Genomic DNA, 26,494 nt, shown 5'->3' on the forward strand with positions numbered 1-26,494 from the left:
TTATGAAATACTAGTTTATTCTCATTAAGGATTTCTTTTTAGGTTGGTGGAGTGCAGGAGCACAAGGCATATTTCATTGAAGATACAGGATCAAATCATCAGCAAAACGTAATTAAAAGTTCAAGTGATATAATCTCTGAGGCAGATGATCAACCTGAAAAAGAAAGGCATTTGCTTAGGAAAAGCAACTGTGTATGATAGTGTAAAATTTACATATGCTAATGAAAGGTAGAAATATATTTTAAGATGTCAATAATGCAAACCATTCACATAAAAACATGTAATCCAAAGACTTGGGTACAAAGGCAGAGGCAGCCCAAGTTCAAAGTCAGTGAGGGTGACATAAGGAAACCCTTAAAAATGTATCAATAGGGGCTGGAGAGATGGCTCAGAGGTTAAGAGCACTGTCTGCTCTTCCAGAGGTCCTGAGTTCAATTCCCAGCAACCACATGGTGGCTCACAACCATCTATAATTAGGTCTGGTGCCCTCTTCTGGCCTGCAGGTGTACATGCAGGCAGAAAGCTGTATGATGTATACATAATAAATAAATAAATAAATAAATGTTTAAAAAAATGTATCAATAGTACAGTTAAGAATATATACTATCGGGGTTGGGGATTTAGCTCAGTGGTAGAGCGCTTGTCTAGGAAGCGCAAGGCCCTCGGTTCGGTCCTTGGGACTTGAGAGATCTCTCAATGATTAGAAACACTTATTGCCCCAAAGAGGACCCAGGTTGGAGTCCCAGCACCATATGGAGGCTCATAACCTTAATGCTAGATGCAGGGGACTTGACACCCTCTTCTGACCTTTGAGGACACCAGGCATGCCTATGGTGCCGACAGACAGACATGCAGGGAAACACACTAAACAAATCTTGACATGGTTTAAAGAATGCATTTTGTTTCCTTATTAGAAAACACAAACAGGACCGCCGAGATGGCTCAGTGGATAAAGCATTTGTTGACAATGCATACACCCTGAATTTGATCCCTGGGACAAACATGGAAGGGGAAACCAACCTCTAAGTTCTTTTATGACCTCCAGCATGTATCATGGTACTTAAACGCAAGCGCGCGTGCACATGCATACATATACATGCACACAAATAACTGTGATAAGAATACATGCACATGTAAACACAGGAAGATGTAACTGATAAAGAAGGGAGTTGACACTAAGTGTACTGAGGAATGCCAAGAAGTGCTTGGAACAGTGAGGTTGAGAACTGCGGTCGCTCATTCTCCTCGCTTATTTCACACTGTAGGAGACGGTTTTTACCTGGCAGCACTCAGAGCCAGACAGAGTGCCTTTGACTAGGGTCTGCACTTATTGCCGCTGCCCTCAGAAGACAACACAACCCTCCCGCTGTCAAGCTGCCTCTGACCTGCACAGGGGACATTCTTCTACCTAGTTCCTGTGCCGATCCTGCTCTAGAGGGGCACAGTGTTCAGAAAACTCTGACTTCCACTTCTTCACCTCTTCCCTTGATGAGTCCATAAAATAGAAGGAACAGGGAATCGCCTGCCTGGAAATGTAGGAGGGGCCGTAGTCGGCCTGCGTATGTGGGAGGGGCCATAGTTGGCCTGCGTATGTGTGTGGGGGGGAGGAGTTGGGGGGCTGATTGTCTACATCTAGGGTTATTTCTGATGTACCAATCAGAAATTCCTATAAAAACACATCCCCAAGAATCTTCCAAATCATGAGACCCTAGCTCTCAAAACAGGGCGCTTAGACCGCCATAACAGAGCACCAGCCACTAGCCGCCTGCATCAAGTCTGCAACGGTAAGAAGCTCCAGTGTACTGCAAACTATCGCCTTCCCACTTCCTGAACTTGAGGTCCTGAGATTGGGTACGTCACCACCCGGCTTTGTAACCTGAGGATAATGAGTCCTCTTGCCCACCTGACCATCAGCGGGAGCTGCACCACTTCCCAGCCCATCTCATCTCTCATTTTAAGGGTAAAACAGCGACACAAGGGCTGTTGCATCACTGCCCGATATCCACCGGCTTCTCCAGTCCATCGGTTTTCCTCCTCTGTTCCAGCCCCAGTAACCTGAACACCAACTCTTCACCTCAGAAACCACATTTGTCATGAGCAGTGAAAACACAAGCTCAGAGCGCTTCCGCACATCTCTGAAGGGATGACTCTGACAAGTCTGGATTGAAAGCTTTTTACACTCTCCGTTGGGGAGATGAAATTGATTTAATTCTCAGGGCAAAGTCAGAAGACAAGGACCAAAACAGCAGCCACAGTGCACGACGCAGCTCGGGGTTCTTTCTCACACAGTAACATTTCATTTATTTTGAAAATCCTCAAGAATTTTTTCAAAGAAGGTATCGCTTCCTACTTTTTTTCTGCTCTAAATACGTGATAGCTTTACCATTTTAAGCTGTGTTAGGACATTAGAAATACTTTAAAAGGTCACATTATAATTCTAGGGCTGGGGTGGGGCTCAGGGGCAGAGGGTTTTCCTAGCAAGTGTGAGGCCCAGGTTTTACTCCTAGCATAGTAAAAATGTGCGAAAATGAGCAAAATCAGTTATTACTGTAAAAGCCGTTTGTCTTACGAAAGTTCTGTGACTTCAGCACTGTGACGTTTCACCGTTACTGAGAAGTCGCTCCCTCCCAACTATAGTAACTCACCAACAACTGTCAGCTGAATGGTCCTCTGGGCAGTACCAAAGTCATGGGATACTCCGCACTGATAGGTGCCAGCATCAGAGAGCTGAACATTAGTTATATTTATGGATGCGTCACCAGACCTGACGTCATTATTTGTAAAATACACACGTCCTTTCATGTCTTGATAGAAGTTGTCATAAACCTTGTCTGCTAAATATACAATAAACTAAAAATAAAATAAAGAGAAAAACCAAGGTAAACAATCATGAGCTGAGGAGCTGAGTCGCTGAGGAGACGGCTCAGTGCTTAGAAGCATGAAGTTCTCTTCCAGGGGACCCAAGATCAGGTCTCAGCACCCACAAATCAGTTCACAATGGCCTGTGACTTTCAGACACATGGGATTAATATTCCCTTCTGACCTCCACAGACACTAAGATATGCGTACAGTACACAGATGTACGTGTAGGCAAAAGACTCAAATTGCAATAAGAAAGAAATTTAACAAAATCGTTCATTAAAGCTGTGCATACACCGTGTTACAACAAAATTAAAAAAGAAAAAGAAATGAAAGAGAAAGCAAAGAGAGCTGTTACGCCGACTCAGATAAAAGAGTGTCTGACCGACAAGCACAAAGACCCTAGTTAAGACCCCAAGAGCTGATGTAAGGGCCAGACATGATTCCACACTTCTGTAAGCCTAGCACTTGAGTAAGGGATGGTGGGGCAACTCTAGGCACTTGCTGGCCAGTCAGTCCAGCCATCAGTGAGGCCCAGGTTCAGTGAGAGACTGTATTTGGAGAGAGATAGTGGATGACACTTAACCTCAACCTCCAGTTTCCACATGCGTGCCACACACATATACATGCATCTGTGTGCGCGCGCGCGCGCACGCGCACACACACACACACACACACACACACACACAACATTATATAAACAGAAAGAAAAAAAGAAAAGAAAGAAAGAGAGGAAGAGAGGAAGAAAGATAAAAGAAAGGGAAGAAAGAGAGGAAAAGAGGAAGAAAGATAAAGAGAGAAACAGAGAAAGGAAGAGTGAAAACAAGGAAGGAAGATGCTATAAGGAAACCTACAATAATAAAGACACAGAATGATGAGCTAGAAATGGGTCCATGTGGTCCTACGATGTAGTCACATAGCCCTGTTTTTATTACTATTTTTAAGCTTTTTTATTATTGTTTTAAACTATATTTAGGCTGGCCCAGATGTGGGGCACTCACCTCTAATCCCAGCCCTCAGAGGCCAGAAAAGAGTGCCGGGCCACTTGGAATAGAAGTAACAGACAGTTGAGAGCAGCCATACCACTGCTGGGAACTGAAACCAGGTCCTCTGGAAAAGCTGCCAGAGCTCTTACCTGCTGAGCCATGCTTCCGTTGGCCTCCATACTCCCCTTATGAATAGACACCCAGGTTTCAGTGTGATTAAATAATTAAATAGAGCACACCCCTCTTGTTCCTTGTCTCCTCTTACACACTGTCAAGACCACAGTGTCAGAGCATCCACAACACCTTCTATCCAATATAATAGAGAGAGGGGTCGGTCAGACCGGACAAGTCCACACACTTGTTCATGTGTGCTCCTGCTTTCCAGCTGCATCACAGGGTATAGCAATAAATCAAGTAAAAACACCTTTGCCCCCAAATGAGGTGGCTGATGATAGTTTACCTGTTTAATCTAAAAAAAAAAACAACAAAAAACAAAAAACCATCACCACCACCACCAACAACAACAACAAAACAGGTCAAAGTCCTTTTGGAAGCAAGGTATGATGGGACACACCTGTAGTTGCAGTAACTAGGGAGACTGAAGCTTGAGCCTGACAAATATACAGGACATAGAACACACACACACACACACACACACACACACACACACTGCCCAGCCTGCTCAGCACATCCCTCTTGTTCCTTGTCTCCTGTTACACACTATCAAGACCACAGTGTCAGAGCGTCCACAACATCCTCTTGTCTCCTGAAGCCTTCAAGACATCTGATGACCATTCTTCTGACGTCACAGGTCATTCTATCCGTGTGCACAGGCCTGGGTGCCAGGCCTTCTGCCACGATACTGCATCTGCCTAATGAGAGTGAGCAGGCGCAGGGCACACTCACCATGCGGTTCACCACCTCATTCTGAGGTCCGGTAAGCTGTATCCAGTCAATGAACAGTGGTCCACGGTCCTCAGGGATAAGGGTGAACATGCAGGGCAGATGGACAGTTTCCCCTCGGGCTTTCTGAATTGTCTGCTCTGGAGTAGTGATGCTCACACTCCCAAGGATATCTGGAGAGAGAGAGAGAGAGAGACAGAGAGAGAGAGAGAGAGAGAGAGAGAGAGAGAGAGAGAGAGATGTTCATGGCACTGAGCATCTATCTGGCTGATTCCAGGCTGAAGCCGTTCAGGAGACAGGATGGGGAGATGTGGGTGAGACCTGGACCTAGAAGGGTGCAGATCCCACCCAGGGATGCCCAGGTTAGTTTGAGGCTTCATGAAGTGGAGTGATTATGGGCATTTCCTCATGCTAAGTGATTGCCTTAGAGCACCACCACCTTCCTGGCATTACGAGGTCATGATAAGTATATAGGACATAGAACACACACACACACACACACACACACACACACACACACACATACACACACACCCTTGCTGCCCAGCCTGCTTAGCACACCCCTCTTGTTCCTTGTCTCCTCTTACACGCTTTCGAGACCACATCCACAACATCCTCTTGTCTCCTGAAGCCTTCAAGACATTTGATGACTCTTCCTCTTCTGAAATCACAGGTCCTTCCATCCATGTTCACAGGCCTGGGCAGTGGGGCCTCTGTCACACCATCACACCAGCAGGTACAGACAAGTGAACATAGCTAGAGCTCCGGGAGGTCAGTGTTGTCTACAAACGAAAGGCCAACCTGATCCTTGCAGTGCACACGGAGGCTAGAAGAAGACATAGATCCCCCAGATTGCATCACCATTTAGACCACACTTAATAATGTAGATAGTTCTTTTCAGCTTTGTTTTATTTGATGTACGATAGTCTGAGAGCTAAACAAATAGTAATTTCCACAAAGGTTGAGCTGAAGTTCCATGGGTAAAAGTACTTGTCAGGCAAACTGATGACCTGAATTTGATCACTGTGGAAGGAAGATGTCAACTCCCAAAAGTTGTCCTCTGATGTCTACTTCAGGCTGTGGTACCTGTACATACATGCGCACACACACGCACACAGACACACAAACCATACACACACATTCATGCATGCACACATGCGAATGCTCACTCTCATATGCATACTACTCTATTTCCAGCATCCTAACCACCCAGCTCTTCACTGTAGAAAATTGTGTGCAGGGAAAACAAAAGTTCAGAGCCCTCACTCACAGCTTTGACTGTGACAGGTACAGGGGTGACTCTGACAGCTACAGTGATGATTAAAGCTCTTTATACTCTATGTTTCAACACACGTAGCGCAGACTGAGGCCCGAGGGAACAAAATACATTTAATTCTCATGGAAAACGCAGAAGACAAGGTTCAGAATGACAGCAGTAACAACACAGCTCTCCTGAGTCCAGCCTCAGGGTTCTTTCTCACACCACAAAACTCTTGCCCATTTTGGCTATCAGAGAATGTGTAGAGCCATGTACCTCCCACAGGCCTACCCAACCTCTCAGGACTCCCATTCCAACCTTCTGTTGACCAGAGCTTACTAATTGTGGAACTAGACCTGGAGAGCCACAATGAAGTTAGCAGAGAAAAGGAGCAGCATCGTGGGTGTGGGCCTTGGAGCGTGTCTGCTCACACAGACACTCGCAGATCTGGAAAGAGCAGGCAGAAACTGTAGTCCTTGATACAACTCCACAAAATAATAAACAAGGCTTCCATCCTTTTGCAACTTAATCCTCTCCTGAACATTGCATTTCCTTGTCTAGTATAGGACAAGGAAAGGGGGTCTGAGAATGAAAGTGGGGGTGGGGGTAAATAACAAGCTACTGCTGGTATACACTTCTTAGTCCAGAACCAAAGTCACATGAAATGCAAGCGTCGTGTTCCCCCACCCCTAATTATTAATCCCACTATGAGAACTCCAATCAGAACAACCTACAAGGTCTTTGAGACAAAGCGTTCTAAAGAATGGTTATAACTGTGTGCAAACAACTTTAAGAAGCCATGCTTGCAGAAAACCCACATTGGTCAAGTCAGTCAAAATCCCAGGATGGATGGGCTAGGGACTTACAACGTTGCCCATTTGAGGAGCTGTTGAAATCCATGGCCTCTCAGGAGAGAGAGAGACTATTTTCCTCGGGGACAGAGGCCCTGAGAGGCTGTCCCTACTTCAGTAGATGAGCCTCAACCCACACATAGAAGGCAGCACTGTGTAGGGAAGAAGGGGGACGAAGAGGGAGAAGGAAAGGGAGAGGAAACTGGGGGTAGACTTGATAAAAATACATTATATACATGTAGGAAATTCTTGAACAAAAATTTTCACTTGTTTTTAAATTTTTGTGAATTTTAAAAGTTCAGCATGCTCCAGGCATGGTGCTGCGTGCCCTTAACCCCAGCACTTGAAGGGCAAATGCGGGCATATCTGCAAACCTGAGGCCATCATGGTTTACACCGAAAGACCCAGGCCATCCAAAAAATGCAAAGTGGGACCCTGCCTCAAAACCAAGTGGCTTAGCAGTTAAGAGCTCTGGCCACTACGACCATCTGTAATCCCAGTTCCAGGGGATCCATCACCCTCTTCTGGCTTCCAGACATACATACATGCATACACACACACACACACACACACACACACACACACACACACACACAGAGAGAGAGAGAGAGAGACAGACAGACAGACAGACAGACAGACAAGCACTCATATGCTTAAAATAAAATGAAAAAAAAAACACAGAGAGAGAACAGAAACAAAATGAAGCAGCAACAATATCGCTTCTTTTCTTTTGAGAAAGAAATGCCCGCTTTTTTCCATGCAGTGTGAGGATGTTAGAAAGACCCCTGAAGTTTAAACTTATTACTCCAGGGCTAGGTGTGTGTCTCAGTGTCCTAACCTTCCCTAGTAAGCATAAGCCCTGGGCTTCCCCCCAACAGCAAAGAATGAATGTGATTATTCCTCTAGAATCAAAGTTTTGTCTGAGACGTTACTGTGACTTGTGCTTTGAGCGTTTACCCCGATTCTAAGACCACTCATCACCAGCGGAAACTTACTAGTGACAGCCAGCTGGAGGTTCCTGTTGACGATGCCAGGGTACGTTTTCACCTTGCACTGATAGGTGCCAACGTCCGAGAGCCGGACGTTTGTAATATTTATGGATGCGTCACCAGACCTGATGTCATTACTGGTAAAATACACTCGTCCTTTTAGATCTGGATAGACGTCGTCATGGATTTTGTCTGCAGAATATAAAATAACCTAGAAGAAAACAAGAGAAAACTAACTAAACCGAAACCAAACGTGGGCTGTACTTGTAGTGCATGCGTATGGTTACCTGCTGGAGCGGTCTGAATAGGAATGCCCCACCCTGCCCCCCATAGACTCATATGCGTCAATGCTTGGTCCTTAGGAGGTCTGGCCTTGCTGGAAAAAATGTGTCACTGTGAAGGTGGGCTTTGAGGTCTTATATGTTCGAGCTATGCCCAGTGTGGCACACAAATCTCCTTCTGCTGCCTGTGTGTGGACCAGGATGTAGAACTCTTAGCTCCTTCTCCAGCACCATGTCTGCCTGCCTGCTGCCATGTTTCCTACCCTGATGCCAATGAGCCAAACCTTTGAAACTGTAACCCAGCTCCCAGTAAATGGTTTCCTTTATAAAAGTTGCTGTGGTCACAGTTATGTCTTCACAATAAGAAAACCCTAAGATACCTGCCTAGGAGGGCACTGAGGACAGAAAAGAATACTGGGTCCTTTGAGACTGGGTCTCTCTCGGAACGTGGACCTGGCCTACCAGGCAAAATGGCCCAGTCATGCTTCTGCCTCTGTCCCTCACAAGGTTGGAGCTAACAGCATGAATTACCACACACAACTGTTCATATACAGGCCAGGGATTTCATTAGAGTTCCATGTCCTTGCACATGAACTCTTACCCACCAGCCTTCTCTCCAGCCCAGTGTTGATTTCTTAGATAAAATGTGTCCAATGAAGCTAATTGGCAACATCTTAGGTAAAGCAAAATACTGAAGGCAACTGTGTCCCGGGTAAGGGAGACTGGATCTGCCTCATACTGGAGCTGTCTTTGACTCTCTAGTGTTCATCATTTGGCTCTGTTCACTTTTATTAGAAAAACTTGTAGGACAATGTTTTACCTGACTTCTATAACTTAACACTGATGTTTCTACAGACTTTAAATTTCTGCTGTGTGTTGTTTGTTTGTTTTGGGGCCCTACTATGCAGGTCAGGCTGCCCTGGAACTTGCTATAGAACCCATAGCTACATGGAGACGGGTTGCAGGAACGTGCTGGCAGTTTTGTTTTGTTTTGTTTTTAAAGAAATTTCTTGTATGGGAGATTTAACTTGAAATGAGGAAAACAAACTGATGATGCTCATCATTCTCTGTGCGTTGAAGTCTCCATTTTGCTGGCTATAGGAGCCTCATATATGTTTTAAGATATCATGGCCAGGTGCCGAGATGTGCACTTGTAGATTAGCTGCTGGGGAGGGGACACTGAGGTTCAGGAGGTTATTGGGGTCCTGGACTTTGAGACCAGACTGGACAGCATGGTGAAATGAAAGGAGACAAAGTAACAAAGACAGAGGACATTGATTCTGAGTTCTGACAGTCAAGTGACTCTGGCATACGCACAACGTACCCTCACTGCCCAGCCTTGTCTCCTCTTACACACTATCAAGACCACATTTTCAGAATGTCCACAACATCCTCTTGTCTCCTGAAGTCTTCAAGACATCTGATGACCCTTCCTCTTGTGAAATCACAGGTCATTCCATCCATGTTCACAGGCCTGGGCAGTGGGGCTTCTGGCCATGACACCACACCCGCCTAGTGAGAGTGAGCAGGGCACACTCACCACATGGTCTATCGCCTCATTGTTAGGTCCTGAGAGCCGAAGCCACTCGACGTCCAGTGGTCCTTGGTCCTTGGAGACATAGGTGAATATGCAGGGCAGATGGACAGTTTCCCCTTGGGCTTCCTGAACTGTCTGCTCTGGAGTAGTGATGTTCACACTCCCAGTGATATCTGGAGAGAGAGAGAGAGAGAGAGGGAGAGAGAGAGAGAGAGAGAGAGAGAGAGAGAGAGAGAGAGAGAGAGAGAATGAATGTGCATAACATTGAGGCATTGAGTATCTATCTTGTTGCTCACTGGCTGACTTCAGGCTGAAGCCATTCAGGAGTCAGGATAGGGGGATGTGGGTGGGACTTGGATGCCCAGGTTAGTTTGTGGCTTCATGAAGTGGAGCAGCTATGGGCATTTTTTCATGCTAAGTGATTGCCTTAGAGCACCACCACCTTGCTGGCATCATGCAGGCATGAGCCTCCACCAGGAAGCTCTTGTTCTTCTCACCAGGCGCAGACAAGTGAACTTGGCTAGAGCTCTGAAGGTCAGCCTTGTCTACAAATGCAAGGCCAGCCTGACTCGTGCTAGCCACAGGGCCACAGGCTCCCTGGGGACCCTGTGTGCAGTGCACATGAGGCTAACTTTTGATGCATTTTCTGCCGAATTGTCTTTAGTTCTAAATCTTTATGAAATCTGATTCCCTAATTTTTATTGATACTTTGTTCTTGTGGCAATGGTCCTGAGGACTGAGGCTAGAGTTTATTATATTAGGCAAGCAGTCTATAATGGGTGATATTCCTAGCCCTGAATGGTTAAAATTATTTCTGAGGAACAGGTTTTGATAAAGATAGTTTGTAAAGAAACACTGCCAAGTTTCATATGTATCTTAGGCTCTTTTCTACTGTTTTGGTAAGATCCTATCACCAAGACAACTCAGAGAGCGAAGCACTTATTTGGGTTTATAGTTCTAGAAAGATAAGAATTCATCATCCTCTGGGAGGGGGGAAGGAATGGCTGGCACGGTAACTTGCATTGGTAGCTAGCAGAGAGCTCACACCATGGTCAGGAAGCAGAGGGTGCACTGGGAGAGGTGTGGTGTTTTTGTATCCTCAAAGCTGTCCACAAAGGCATACTTTCTCCATCGTGGCCACAACTCTTAAACCTACATAAAAAGTGGGAGCAACTGGATGCCAGACTGAGCCGGTGGTAAACAGCCTCATTCTAAGGAGTGTGTGTGTGTGTGTGTGTGTGTGTGTGTGTGTGTGTGTGTGTGTGTGTGTGTTAAATATATAAACTATACATAACAAATAATTTTAACTATATATATAACTATATAACTACATACACACACACACATTCACCTCACTAAATAATTGGCCTAGGTATATGTTTAAGACGTTTCTTAATTATCTTTTTCTCTTGTTCCCCTTCTAAAATGGTTAATCACCTTTATTTTAGTATTTTTGAAAAGGCATTTTAAACTTTCACAGTGTTTACATCTTAATTCTGAGATTCATATTCTGTAATACTTGCTTTTAAGACAGGCCCATGGTTCAGTGGGTAAAGGAGCTTCCAGTGTAAGCCTGGCCTCCTGAGCTGGAAACCTGGAAACTTGTAAAGGTATCCACCCCTATCCTACACACACACACACACACACACACACACACACACACACACACTCACATGCATACACATTCACACATGCATTCACTCTCATACACATTCACACTCACACACACTCACACTTACACACGCACTCACACATTCACACTCAGACATGCATTCACTCAGACATGCATTCACACACACATTCACACACATTCACACATGAATTCACTCACACATGTTCACATTCACACGCATTTACATTCAATGCAATGACACTCACGCACATTCATACTCACACACATATTTACACTCACACATATTCAGTCACACACATTCACATGCACAATTCACACACAACATATACACACATTCACACTGTCACACATATTCACACACATTCACACTCACACATATTCACACTCACACACATTCACACTAACACATGCATTCCCACTCACTCCACTCTTCTATCGCCAGCCCCCTAAACACCCAGCCCTTGTCTTTGTGTGGCAAAAGCAAAAGTTCAGAGCACTCACACGCAACTCTGAAGGGGTGACTCTGACAGGTACTGGGACGATTAAAGCCTTTTAGACTCCATGTTTCAATGCACATAGACTGGACTGTGGACTGAGGGCATGAAATGTATTGAATTCTCAGGGAGAACTCAGAAGACAAGGTTCAAAACAACAACAGCAGTAACAATGAGAGGACTTTCCTGACTCCAGGCCAGGGTTCTTCTCACAATAAAGCTCTCATTAATTTTGAAATATGCAAAGAAGCTAGTTGCTTCTTACTTTCTTATGCAAAAATGTGATAGCTTTCTGTTTTAAGCTAGGTGAGGACATTAGAAATACTTCAGAAGGTTTCATTATAATCCTAGGGCTAGAGGTGGGGCTCATGGGTGGGGTGTTTCCCCAGGAAGCGTAGGCCCAGGTTGAACACTTAGCATAGTGAAAGTGAACAAATTCAATTATTACTGTAAAAGCTAAGTTTGTCTTACATAAGTGTTGTAACTTCAGCACCGTGATGCTTCACCCTGTTACTGAAAAGCTGTTCTCTACCAACTACGACTTACCAATAACTGTCAGCTGAACGGTTGTCTTGGCAACACCAGGGGCTTTTTTCACTTTGCACTGGTAGGTGCCACTGTCTGCAGGACGAACATTTCTTATTTTTATGGATGCGTCACCAGACACGACGTCATTACTTGTAAAATGCACTCGTCCTTTCAGATCTTGATAGAAGTCAGAATAAATTTTATCTGCAGCATACAAAATAACCTGAAAAAAAACCAAAACAGAAGATAAAAAAATAGCCAAAACGGAAAAAAATAGAAATGAAACCCATTTCATTACAGCTTTGTACATATCATTCTGCCATAGAATCAAAATTAGAAAGATAGGAAGGGAAGGAGGGAGGCAAGGAAGGAGGCAGAGGGGGAGGAAGGGAGGAAGCAGGCAGGGAGGGAGGGAGAGAGGGATGAAGGACAGACAGAGGGAGGAGTGAGGACAGAGGTGAGGATATGTAGGCTGAGGAAAACTACAATATTTAAAGCACAAAACAACAAAGTAGAAATGTACCCACGTGATCCCTGTTGTAGCCCCACACTCCCATTTCAAATAAATAGTGGAGCCTGACAGTGAGAACTGTTTGGCCAGACTGGACAGGAACAGGAACACATACACATGCATTCCTGTCTGCTCCGGTTTTTCAGCTGCCTCAGAGGCTGCAGTACATCATCATGTGCCTCCCCTTTTCTTCCAAAGAAGGCTGATCATAATTCCCCTGTGTGAGCTAATAAAAAGACAAGTTTCTTTCTCGATATGAAACTGGAAGCCAGGCATGATAGGACACACCTGCAGTTCCAGTAACTAGGAATATTGAGGAATGATCATGAGTTCAAGGCCAACCTGAGTCTCCAGGCCAGCAGCAGGCTCCAGGCCAGTTGGAACTAGAGAGTCATTCATTGTTCTAAAAAAAACTAAAATAAAAAAAAATATTGCTGAGCTGGAGAGATGGCTCAGAAGTTAAGAGCACTGGCTGCTCTTTGAGGGGATCCAGATTTAGTTCCCAGCACCCACGTGGCAGCTCACAACCATGTGTAACTTCAGTTCCACTGGGTCCAGTGTCATCTCTCGCCGTCTGTAGGCAATGCACACAACAACCATAGATGTATAATAAATAAATAAATCTTAAAAATACTGCTTAGACTCAATTCGTAAGTGCTAATAAAAAATAACAATAAAGCAACTGCTTTAGACAGTTTAAAAACAAACACAAACCCCAGCACTGGCCTTGGCTTTCCAGTGCTCTTCATTTAGCTCTGATCACTTCGACTAGAAAAACTTCTTGTGGTGGTTTGAACATGCTTGGCCCAGAGGGAGTGGTCCTGTTAGAGGGCGTGGCCTTGTTGGAGGAAGTGTGTCACTGTGGGGGCGGGCTTTGGACGTCTCCTCCTATGCTCAGGCTCTGCCCAGTATAGAAGAGAGGAAGAGAGCTTCCTCCTAGCTGCCTGAGGATCCCAGTCTCCCCTGGTTGCCTTTGAATCAAGATGTAGAACTCTCAGCGCCTCCTGCACCACGCCTGTCTGGATTCTGCCATGCTCCTCCCTGGATAATGGACTGAACCTCTGAACCTGTAGGCCAGACCCAATTAAATGTTTGCCTTTATAAGAGTTGCCTTCGTCATGGTGTCTCTTCATAGCAACGGACACCCTGACTAAGACAGGTCTACAACAATACTTCACATGACTTTTTTATAGTTTAACATATATTTTATAGATTTTAAATTTTTCTCCATTTTCATTTGCTTACTTCCAGGCTGGCCTCAGACTCTCTATCCTCCTGCCTCACTCTCCCTACACAGAGAAGAATTGCAGACATGTGTGCCGTGCCCTGCTTTTGTTCTGCTATTTAAGACATTGGTTGTATGGGAGATTTATCTGGAAATGAGGAAAACAAACTGTGAGAATATATACGCTTATCACACTGTGTACCTCTCGTGACTCCTTTGCTGGTTCTAAGAGCCTCATAGACATCTTAAGATCCTACCAGGGCCAGGTGCAGTGCAGTATTGCAGACCAGCTGCTGAGGCGGGCTGACATGGAAGGATGACCAGGCTTTGGAGTTTGTGGCCAGGCTGAGCAACAGAGGACATTGATTCTAAATTCTGACAGGGTCTAATGATTCTGGTTCACACATGCTACACACACACACACACACACACACACACACACACACACACACACACTCACTGCCCAGCCTGCTCAGCACACCCCTCTTGTTCCTTGTCTCCTCTTACACTTTTGAGACCACAGTGTCAGAGCATCCACAACATCCTCTTGCCCTCTGAAGCCTTCCAGACATCTAATGACCCTTCCTCTTGTGAAATCACAGGTCAGTGTATCCCATGTTCACAGGCTTGGGCAGTGGGGCTTCTGGCCATGACACCACACCTGCCTAGTGAGAGTGAGCAGGGCACACTCACCACATGGTCTATCGCCTCATTGTTAGGTCCTGAAAGCCGAAGCCACTCGATGTCCAGTGGTCCTTGGTCCTCAGGGCTAAGGGTGAACATGCAGGGCAGATGAACAATTTCCCCTCCAGCTTCCTGAACTATCTGCTCTGGAGTAGTGATGCTCACACTCCCAATGAGATCTGGAGAGAGAGAGAGAGAGAGAGAGAGAGAGAGAGAGAGAGAGAGAGAGAGAATGTGCATAACATTGAGGCATTGAGTATCTATCTTGTTGCTCACTGGCTGACTTCAGGCTGAAGCCATTCAGGAGTCAGGATAGGGGGATGTGGGTGGGACTTGGATGCCCAGGTTAGTTTGTGGCTTCATGAAGTGGAGCGGCTATGGGCATTTTCTCATGCTAAGTGATTGCCTTAGAGCACCACCACCTTGCTGGCATCATGCAGGCATGAGCCTCCACCAGGAAGCTCTTGTTCTTCTCACCAGGCGCAGACAAGTGAACTTGGCTAGAGCTCTGAAGGTCAGCCTTGTCTACAAATGCAAGGCCAGCCTGACTCGTGCTAGCCACAGGGCCACAGGCTCCCTGGGGACCCTGTGTGTAGTGCACATGAGAGTAACTCTTAATGCATTTTCTACCAAATTGTCTTTTTTCTTTTTTTTTTTTTAGATTTATTTATTTATTTCATGTTGCTGTCTTCCAACACACCAGAAGAGGGCATCGTATGCCCATTATAGATGGTTGTGAGCCACCATGTGGTTGCTGGGAATTGAACTCAGGACCTGTGGAAGAGCAGTCAGTGCTCTTAACCACTGAGTCATCTCTCCAGCCCCCAAATTGTCTTTAGTTCTAAATTTTTTATGAAATCTGATTCCCTAATTTTTACTGATACTTTGTTCTTGTGGCAGTGGTCCTGAGGACTGAGGCTTGAATTTATTATATTAGGCAAGCAGTCTACAATGGGTGATATTCCTAGCCCTGAATGGTTAAAATTGTTTCTGAGGAACAGGTTTTGATAAGGACAGTTTAAAAAGAAACACTTAGAAGTTTATATTTCATCTACCTGTCTCTATCTATCTATCTATCTATCTATCTATCTATCTATCTCTATCACTTATCTACATATCTATTATTTATCTATCTATACATATATGTATTCAGTGGGTTATTGGCCTTAATATTATGCTCAAACATTTCGTATTTCATCCTCTTTCCTATTCTCTTCTGACCAAGTCAATCACATTTTTGAGGAGATATTTTAAACCTTCACAACCTATTATAAAATTTACACTCTACAGAACCTCCATTCACAGAAGGCACGATGGCTCAGTGGGTGTAGACATTTGCTCCCTGAGGTTGGAACCTCAGCTAAAGGTGAACAGATTGACTGTCTCCACGAAGCTCTCATCTGACCTCCTCATCATCACTGTGACATACACATACATGTATACATGCACGTGCACACACACACACACACATGCACAATAACCAAAAAACTTAAACTTCTGTTTAGTTACTTCAATCTTCACCCTTAAGATAATGTTGAAAGATCTTTTTGCTTTGTTCCGCTTGATGCCCAATAATCTGAGCTTTAAACAAACAAATGTCCCTCCCCACATTGATGGGAAGCTCAGTGACAGAGTCCTTGCCTAACAGACTTCCAACTTACAGATACGTTTGTTGAAAGAGAGGACTGAAACTCTACATCGGGCTCTCTTCCATTCACAAGCTGCACATAAACTATAAGAAGCATCACTTCTTAGCCTACCACAGGAAAAGGAAGCACTGGCCTTAATCGGTGTATTTTGATTTTCCAAAAGAAAAGTAACTCTGCTTGTAGTGATTCCCATATAAACTGGATCTGCTGATGATTTTTCCTCAAATAAAACAAAGACGTGAATATATTAGTATCCTAATTCAAAATGCAAATTAGTGCTGGTGAGATGGCTCGGTAGGTAAAGGTGCTTCTGTCAAAGCCTGGTGACCTGAGTTTGATCCCTGGAAACTTCTGGGGAAGGAGGAGAACACCAGCCTGAAGGTTTGCCCTTTGACCTCCACATGTGCTATGGCTTGTGTATGCCATCACTCATGCACACCATCTCTTGGTTACTTATCTATTGCTGTGGTAAGACACCATGACCAAGGCTACTAATGAAAGAAAGAGTTTATTGGGCTATGATTCCAGTCCATGGTGGTAGAGCAGAGGCACAGTGACAGGTGGCCAGAGGAAAAGCTGGGAGCTAACATTTTAAAAAATTATTTAATTTTACGTGCGTAGGTGGCTTGCCTGCACGTATGCCTACACCACATGCATGCAGTGCCATCGAAAGCCCAAGAAGGAGTCAGATTCCTTGAAACTGGGGTTTACAGAGAGTTGTGAGCCATCATGTAGGTGCTGGGAACCAAATCCAAGTCCTCTGAAAGAGCAAGTGCTCTTGACCACTGAGCCATCTCTCCACCCCTGAGAGCTCAGATGTTGAACCATAGCCAGGAGGTAGAGAGTCCACAGGGGATAGCACAAGTCTTTTGAAACCTCAAAGCCTGCCCATGGTGATGCACCTCTTTCAACAAGGCCTTACCTCATAATCCTCCCCAAATAGTTCTACCCACTGGGGACCAAGTATTCAAACATATGAACCTATGGGGCCATTCTCATCCAAACCACCATACACAGTAACAATAGATGGCATAGAATTTTAAAAATGTAAACTTAGAAATGGGCCTGAGGACACAAACTTTTAATCCCAGCCCTAGGGAGGCAGAAGCAGATGGATCTCTGTGAGTCTGAGGCCAGCCTGGTCTACATGGTGAGTTCCAGGATAGCCGAGACTGTTTTCAACTCTCTATACCCTCACTGTCACCCAATAGTAATTTCAGAGGCTACAGAAATCCTGGGCCTCCAGATGTGAAAAATGCAGCAGTGTTTCCGTGCCCTTGCTGAGGAAACTTCTGGAAGCCAGCCAGGATGGAAGGCTATCACGTGCACTTCATCATCAGTGCTTTCCCTGGGTAAACAGCTTCTGCCCTTTCTCTTTTCTCAGTTTATCCCTAATCTTAGATAAACTGCACTACAGCAATCAACCCATCTGTCCCCACTTCTTGTACTCACCCACGTGGTGCTCACCGATATGGTGCTCACCCATGTGGCGCTCACCCATGTGGTGCGGTACTTGGTCTATGCTGATTTGCATTTACCTTTATAACCGTTAAGGTGAAGTTCACAGCTTCACAGAGTTTTATCCCAGCTCTTAGCTCTTGATGGTCAAATCTTCTTCCCAAACTACCTTGTACCCTTATGTTGTTGCAGATTGGTTCTAATGCCATTTGTGTGAATTTGGCCTCCAAAATTACATGGAACTGGAACATTAGCCTATAAGACTCAGAGGGTCCCTGCCCCTTGTTGGCTTTGATTGGTGAAATAAAGTGGCTGCTGGCCAATGGTTGGACAGGGATACAGAGGCGGGGCTCTGGGCAAGGGAGCAGGAGAGAGTTTTCAGAATTGCCATGATGAGGGCTTGGGGGTAGGGGTGGGGGGAGTCGAAAGGTCAAGCCTGAGAGTTGCAGGAGAGAAAGCATATAATATATAAGAATTGGGGTAACGTGACCCCGGGGGCCACTCTCCCGATTGGATCTGAGGTAGCAGAGATGGAATATAGATTTTAGAGAGTAATAATTCAGGAATATTTGAGGGGAGAGTGTGTTAGCCACGGGGAGGTTTGGAAATGCCCAGCCATTGCGCTGTTTAAGGCATATTAAAAATAAGGCTCTCTCTGTTTCTCTGTCTGTCTCTGTCTCTGTCTCTGTCTCTGTCTCTGTCTCTGTCTCTCTCTCTCTCTCTCTGTGTGTGTGTGTGTGTGTGTGTGTGTGTGTGTGTGTGTGTGTCTTTCTTTCGGGAATTCAAACATTTGGATGTTTTTTAAAATGTTTACCTGGTGAAGCACCAATCATTAGCCTTGTTAGGATAGGAGAAACTGTAGGTTCCTCTGAGCCTGTTGTAGCTGTTTCCATACTGAAGAGAGCTGGTGCCTCAACGTACATTTCATCACTTATAAAAATGCTGAATGAAGTCCTCCTAAGTTCAATTTCTAGAACGAGGAATGAGGATTCTGAAAACTGCTTTAATATTCTAGAAGCAACTCCTGGAAGTTCAATGGGGTTCTTACAAATTCAGTTTGTTGCCAGTATTTAAGTTCTCCAGGCATAAATACTTTGTTTCAAGAGAAGATTGAATTTCTAAGTACACTCCAGTTTGAAAAGTTTACCTAAAGCAAATGACCATATAGCCCCCATATATGAAGATACAACTATATAAATTAGGGCGGGTGAGATGGCTCGATGGGTAAAGGAGCCTGCCACCAACACTGACAACCATAAACAGACCAGGAGCAGACACAACTGGAATTTAATGGTCCCAAGCAGAGTCAGCAGACCGACCAGTCTCTGTAGAGGGGTAGAGCCTGAGAACTGTGAGGCTGCAGTACAAGACTTGACATGCGCAACTGCATCCCTCAGCAGGGAAAGCTGCTATCTCCAGGGACCCCAAACGAGCTGCTCCAACACATTGCGGTTTGCAGGGATTGTTTTGTTTGGGGGGCTATTTGTTTGTTTAGCCTCTGTGCTTCCTGTTCCTGTGGGGTTTTTCGTTTATTTATGTTTGTTTGTGTTGAGATTTATTTTTCTGACCAGGCAATGGTGGCACCTGCCTTTAATGCCAGCACTCGAGAAGCAGAGACAGACAGATCTCTGTGAATTTGAGGCCAGCCTGTTTGACAGAGCAAGTTCCAGGACAGCCAAGGCTACACGGAAAAACCTCAAAAAGAAAAGAAAACAAAAAAAAACAAAAAAAAAACACAAGAAAAGCTAAGATTTACTTTTATTTTACATGCCTAAGTGTTCTGCTTGCATGTATGCCTGTGTACTGTTTGCATGCAATGCCCGTGGAGGCTAGAAATGGGATCAGATTCTCCTGAAACTGGAGCTGCAGAGTTAAACAGCTGTGAGCCACCAAGTACAAGCTAGAATTCAAACCTAGTCCTCTGGAAGAGCAGCCATGCTCCTAAGCACTGAACCATCTCTTGAGCCCTCCCATTTCTTTGTTTTTAACATACAGTTTTCGTAATATTTTCACTTTTATAAAAAAATCTTTTATGTTTTTTCTTCTATTAACCTTCATATATTCATCTAATATTGCTTATCAATTTTTACATTATTGGGAAATCTTTTCCTTTCCTTTTTTTTGTTTGTTCAATTATGCTTTTAGTGATATTTTGACTTTTTTTACTGGTATTTATTTATTTAGGTTTTTGTTATTGTTGTTTTTGGAGACAGGATCTCGTGTAGGGTGACCTCAAACTCCTGATACAGCTAAAGATAATCTTGAGTTCCTAAGTCAACGAACATTTGCTATATAGATGAAGTTTTTCTTGTTCCTAGAAAACAAACCAAAGGAATGGTTTGACACATATTGTTGTATAACAGTTTCCTCAGCAACTGAAACATCCCATTCTGGAGGGAAACTCCTTAAAAAGGAAGATCATTAAACAACTCAAAAAGCTCCAGGAAGTCCCTGAAACTGACCAGATTTGGAAGGCTCCTCCCTCCCAGAGTAAGCAATAAATTTGCCAGGAGTCACTCTCCAGACAAGCCAAGCTGCAACAAAGACTGAGACAGCTGAGCTGCCTGGAAGAGGTTTAGACCAACTGAATCTCTTGGAAATGACACTCTCTAACCTGTCAAGGCAAAGTGTGGTACAGGCTGTGCAGTGTGCTCCAGGTTCCCAACTTTTGTGAGCTGTCACCCATGCTGAGGTGGGCTTTGCTGATGTGGCTGTCTTTGAGTCATTTCTGTACCTATAATTAATTCCTTTAAAACTCATTGGGTTCATCCTGGTCCATCCTGGGCTCCCTATCTGGGGTGAGCAGACATGTGTGTAAGGTCTCCGGAAAAGTTTGGTCACGCAATGCATAATTTCACTTAATCTAGTGTAAAGCAAAGTTCATAGGAAAAAGCCACCTTCATGTGAAAGTCTTTACGAGTCTAATCATGGGTTAGAATTCCCACTATTGTACAGAATCGGAACATCAGTTTTCTTATATTTTTGGTTGTGAGCCTAGCCTTTAATGGGTGAGCCATCTCTCCAGCCTGGAACATCCATTTTCTCATTGCTCTACCACCTCTATTAGAGAGCTAAAATTATCTAAGACTACATTGGTATAATGCCCTTCAAGGACATTCATTGCCCACCCATTTGTGTCTGCTCTAATGTGCTCTAAGTGATCACAGCAAACCTTGGGAAGTTGTTAACAGATCACTGCTAAGAATGTCATCAGTTAGCATCTTAGACTGATACCATGTTGCTATTCACCTACCCACTGTTCCCACCCATGTGTTTGAAGAAGACTTCATTATCACTGTCTTTGCTTTTGGATCTATAAAAGTTCATATAACAACTTCTGTTATTATGGAAAAACATGAGCCGCTGTCAAGGTGGGCAGTAGCTAAAGGGACCATCGTGGAGGAGAGTAGGCCTCGTGGGCAATGGCCTAAATGTCTTCTGTGCCTACCCACCTGTTTTAATGGGCTTTATGCTATACACTGTGTCTTGAACAGTTTTCCTGAGAGGGTTTTCCTATTCACATGCTTGACAGACATATTTGGAAGAACCCTAAAGGGAAGAGACAATAGCAAGGCTTCATTCTTTACCAGAACAGCTCTGACCGGCATCTTGTGATCTCTTGGGTGGTTCAGAAAGTCAAGACTCAGAGGTGGCCATGAGACTTGGGCCCAGTTCTTCTGACCAGCAACAGCGATCAGAGTCACAAGGTTGCCTCTTTACTACCCCGTTAGAAGATACTGGTTATGAGGGAGGAGGTTGTTCCCAGTGACCTTAAAGCCTGGTGGAACTCGCTATGAATCAGGGGAAATGATGCTCAGACATGAGGCTCTTCCTATGAGAGAACAGCAGGAGCTCCATAGAGATGGGAAATGTCAGAAGAGGAGGACGGTAAGATGAAGTGTGACAGAACATGAGCACAGACAAAGCCCTCGCTCTGCTACACCTGTACAGATTAAACCCAGAAGGAAGAAATCAAAAGGGACAGCAAGCGACACCGATGAGTAAGCCACACCGGGAGCCTGCGAGGGATGTTCTGTCCCTTCCTGGCTTTCTCTTCTGCTTCCGTTCTAGAGCTGACGACTTATCAAAGCCCGTCTTTCTGGTGACCACGCCCTCTCCATTCCCACAGGCAGTGTTAACTGTTCTCGTTGTGTTTTAACAGAATTACTTAGTGGGATCCCAAGGGCCCGGGATCAAAGGGGAGACGGGACTATACAGCACTTCCTCTATTATAGGAAATTATTTACAGGTCCCACCCTCAAGGATCGGGATTTTACTTCCTCACAAAGATTGGATACTTATCGTTGGAGGGTGTGTCCAGCCTTTTTCATACCTAACCCAAGTGCAAGCAGAGGGAGGTGCACAGAGAAAAGTGAAACAAATTCACTCCATCCGTAGGTCCAGAGATAAATTACCCACTGCGGTAAAATACGAGAGCCAGAAAGCTGTGGCGGCATTTCCACCAAAGCAAAGAAACTGGAGGCAGAGAGTCCATTGACGCCAGAACATAGCACAATCCCCCATACAGTCACGCAAAGGAAAAGCAACTCAAGGCCTGAGCACCAGCTATATCTCAACCCAGTTGCAGGGATATTTTGTTTTGTTTTTCTTGAGACAGGATCTTAGATAGCCCAAACTGGCTCCAAACTCGTGATCCTCCTGTCTCAGCCTCCCCAGTGTTAGAATTATGAGCATGACACCAAACCCAACTGAAAGCTTTATTTGACTGCACTTTTTTTATGTGATGCTGGAGAGTGAACCCAGCCCCTCACATGTGCTGGGCAAGTGTTCTACCATAACCTACATAAATGTAGACTCTTTAAGAAGCTGAAGGAGAGACAGGCGATGCTTCAGCAGGTAGAGTGCCTGCTGTGAATGCATAAGGCCCTGCACATTGAAGTACAGTAACCACACTTTTAAAGGTAGTGAGGCCCGGAGAATAACGAGAAAACATCAAGTTTTCTTGCATGGCTCCCTGCCTTCTCTGGTAGCACAGCTGGGTGAGTGACTGACTGTTCTCTCTGGATTGAAGCCTTGCCCGCCATACCCCATGATCTCCCCAAACACCATTACAACATCTGGTCCACGAATGTGTATTGTTTTCTTTTACCCCTGGGTTTCTTCCACTGGGATTGGGGTTGCTTATAAAAATTTAAATATACAACTCACAAGTCAGTACCCAGGGAAAAGTAAGTTATAGTGTAAAAACAATCAAGAGATTAAGAAAACATGCATATAGATCTTGTACACGTACTTTCTGAATTGGATCATGACCCGAGGTTCTCTCTTCTCCTCACACACAGACAAACTCTTCCAGGGAAACACTAAAGCTTTAATCTCAATGATTTTCATCATGGGCCTGGAGAGATGATTTAGGATTTAAGATCACTGACTGCTCTGATAGAGGACCTGAGTTCAATTCCCAGCACCCACATAGCAATTCACAGCTGTCTGTAACTTCAGTTCCAGAGGATCTGACACCGTCATACAGACATGCGAGCAGAACACATAAAAATAAATACATCTTTAAAAAAAGAAAAAAGAAAAAAAGGAAGGAAGGGAGGAGAGGAGGGAGGGAGGGAAGAAGGAAGCAATAGAGAGAGAGGGAGGGCAGGAGTGAGTGGTCGAGTCGCTCAGAGAATGTTCAAGGCAATGATTAAGCCCCCAGGACCAGGAAGGAAGGAAAAAATAAAAGAAGAGATGGCAGGAGGAAGGAGGAAAATTCCCCAAGTCTAGAAAGAGATCTGGACATCATGGTTTCTGGGGCATTTAGACCCCCAAGCAGAAATGTCTGGAGAAGAAGACTTCCCTGCTCCCATGTCAATCTACATTGAAACATGAAGAGTTCAGAGAAACAACAGAATGCTCCAAGCTGGGGAGGGCAAGGCCGAGACCGTTCAGAGCCGTTCAGGCTGACAGGGGCAAGAGGCTGAAAGTGCGACTTATTCATTGTATGTGACCACAGTGACACTGAACCCTACAGTAGAGGGGTGAGACTTAGATTCCAAGGAGCAGAAGAGTTAGTGAGCGGCATCAGAATGCCCTGGGTTAAGACGGTGTCTACCAAGAAGGAACATTCCAGAAAAACTTATATGAAGATTCTCCAGGGTAGATTATTATTGTAAGTGACTTACAGCCTTCCTTATTTCTGCTTTAGGTGTCTCTACACTATGTCCTCACCCCCACTTCCTTTCTCTTCCCCAAAAACACCAGTATATTCTCAAATCTAGCTTCGCTGAAGATGAACCATGAAACTGGTAACTGTCCCTTTATCTTTTCAGGAAACTTGACTTGGGAAATTCAGCCAAGCTTAAAATGTATCAAGGTAGGAGTACCCATTACAGATTCTGATAAAAATGAGGCTTGGTAACAGCACTGGCTCATGGGTAATGCTCACGAGTGTGTAAATAGGATTTTAATGGAACCAGAGTCATTCCCGAAGAAAGGCCATCAGGACTCAGAACACAGAATTTAATAACAGGGTCTCCCTATGTAGCCTAAGCTATCCACACATTCGCCATCCTCTTGACTCATCTTTTTTCTTTTTTTAAAAGATTTATTTATTATATGTAAGTACACTGTAGCTGACTTCAGACACACCAGAAGAGGGCATCAGATCTCATTACAGATGGTTGTGAGCCACCATGGGGTTGGTAGGACTTAAACTCAGGATCTCTGGAAGAGCAGTCAGTTCTCTTAACCACCGAGCCAAATGTGTGACCCAGGCTGGCCTTGAACTCGTGATCCTCCTGCCTCTGCCTCCTTCAGCAAATCCTATTGGCAGTGCTGGGATCACCAGTATGTATCACACACGACTGGTCCTTGCATTTTAAAAATGTTCCCTCCCCCCACACCACTCACTATAGCCCCCACTGCCAGAGAAGGCAAAGCAACACAATGTACTTGATGAATTCTTTAGGAAGTACCAAGTTATTCTGTCTCATAAAAAAAAAAAAAATCAGCCAATACATTATGGACTTGAAGCAGAGGTCAGAGTTTCCTTTTGCCGTCTGCTCTGGATCTGTAAAAAAATAGCACTCCTTTGCTATTTTGTTTTGCCATTTAGTTAACAGCTGTGGTTGGCCTCTAAGCCTAAGAATGTACCCATTTAGTTCATTTCTCTTAAGGTAGCCTGGACCATTGAAGACTCAGAGCAGTTGGGTGTACAGTAAATTAGGATTTCTGTCAGTCAGCCTATACCTGTGCAAGCATTTGAAACCTCGGGACAGACACTAAGGAGAGACTAAGCACAAGCTAACATGGGACAAATCAGGAACAAATGAATCATCTCCTGCACCCTGGGTGTCAGTTCTCTGGGAAAAAGCAAGAAGCTCACTATATGACCGAGCTTCCCCACTCCCCCGCCCCCTTGCACCTTGGAGTTCTTCCACCCTGCACCCCAGAGGTTCTCCCTTACAGAGGTTCCCTCCACTCCTAGCTCCCACTCCTGTCCTTGCCCGTATCGTCGTTAGTGGCCCCTTAGAAGCAGAATTAATGCTGGGGACTAATGGCCCTTACTTACCCGTGACTCCACAAAAGAACAGGAAGCCCAGCAGAAGCGCCATGGTGGCTGTCCGGTGGGCTGGAGCACCAGGAACTCGGCTGTGCTCTGGGTCCTTAGCTTCCCTAGGAATCTATTGGCACCAGGACTTCCTATTCAATAGGGCAGGTGCATCTGGCCCCTGTGCCAGCTCCACCCCCATGTAGGGTTACCAGGGCAACCTGGCACGGCTCCGGACTAAGGGAAACTCCCAGTGCTGCTTGAGCGGACTTTCCTGAATTCACCTGTTCAGTTGTTAGGAGTTTATGCTCCCTGCCCTCTCCTGGCCCCTGCCTTCCCGCCACGCTGCATCCCTAAATCGACCATGTTGACATCTCCAGCTATCTTCTGTCCCGCCTTCTATATTCACTGCAGAGCCAGGGCAAGAGAATTGGGCGGCTGCATTAGCAATCTTCTTATAGAGGTGGGTGAGCTAAGGAGATGGCATGAGATGACTCTTCTCTAGAAAGGCCCGGATCCTGCAGCAGGGGCTTGGAGATTTCTGTTGTTTTAAAGACTACTCCACCGGTGAAATTGGTCAACTAAACTACTGAGATTTAAAAGTAGAGCTATGCAGGGCCAGCCGATGGTATAAGGTAGGCTGTAGCTGGGAGGTGTGAGTACTGGAAGTCCTTCCAGGTTAGGCTGGTCCATTGGGGTCAATTATGTCATCCTGCTGTTCATTCTAGGTTGCTCCTCTTAGACAATGTCTGATTAGCTGCAGAGAAACTTGGGGTTGTACCGTGGAAAATAGCAGCTGTGATGTGGCAGATAGGACCTGGCCGCCATCTGGGTCATTTACAAATGGCTTTACAGCGTGGGGAGACAAACACACGTGTTTCCTGCTTGGCACATAACAAGGAAATAACATAATATATTGGGCCTGGTGGTGGTGGTACACAGCTTTAATCCCAGCACCGGGAGGCAGGAGGCAGATTTCTGAGTTCAAGGCCATCCTGGTCTACACAGTGAGTTCCAGCTACGGCTACACAGAGAAACTCTGTCTCAAGGTAAACAAGCAAACAAACAAAAAATCCACCTTTTTGCTGGGCCAAAAAGGACAAAAGAAATTAATCAATTAGATTAACTCAGCTGCAATACAGGCTAC

General features: G+C 45.0%; 1 protein-coding gene across 1 annotated transcript; it reads right to left on the reverse strand.

The window, feature by feature from the left end:
* On the reverse strand, window positions 1–25,498 carry Cxadrl1 (coxsackie virus and adenovirus receptor-like 1). The gene is made up of 8 exons (NM_199406.3): window positions 25,369–25,498; window positions 14,749–14,918; window positions 12,338–12,542; window positions 9,668–9,837; window positions 7,853–8,057; window positions 4,752–4,921; window positions 2,646–2,850; window positions 1–154 (listed from the first exon to the last, which is right to left on the reverse strand). The coding sequence occupies exons 1-8, from the start codon at window positions 25,409–25,411 to the stop codon at window positions 150–152; spliced, it is 1,173 nt and encodes a 390-aa protein (NP_955438.2). The 5' UTR covers window positions 25,412–25,498; the 3' UTR covers window positions 1–149.
* Window positions 25,499–26,494: the final 996 nt, after the last annotated feature.

The sequence above is a fragment of the Rattus norvegicus genome, chromosome 8, assembly GCF_021556685.1.
Source record: "Rattus norvegicus strain SHRSP/BbbUtx chromosome 8, alternate assembly SHRSP_T2T, whole genome shotgun sequence".
Classification (NCBI taxonomy): Eukaryota; Metazoa; Chordata; class Mammalia; order Rodentia; family Muridae; genus Rattus; species Rattus norvegicus.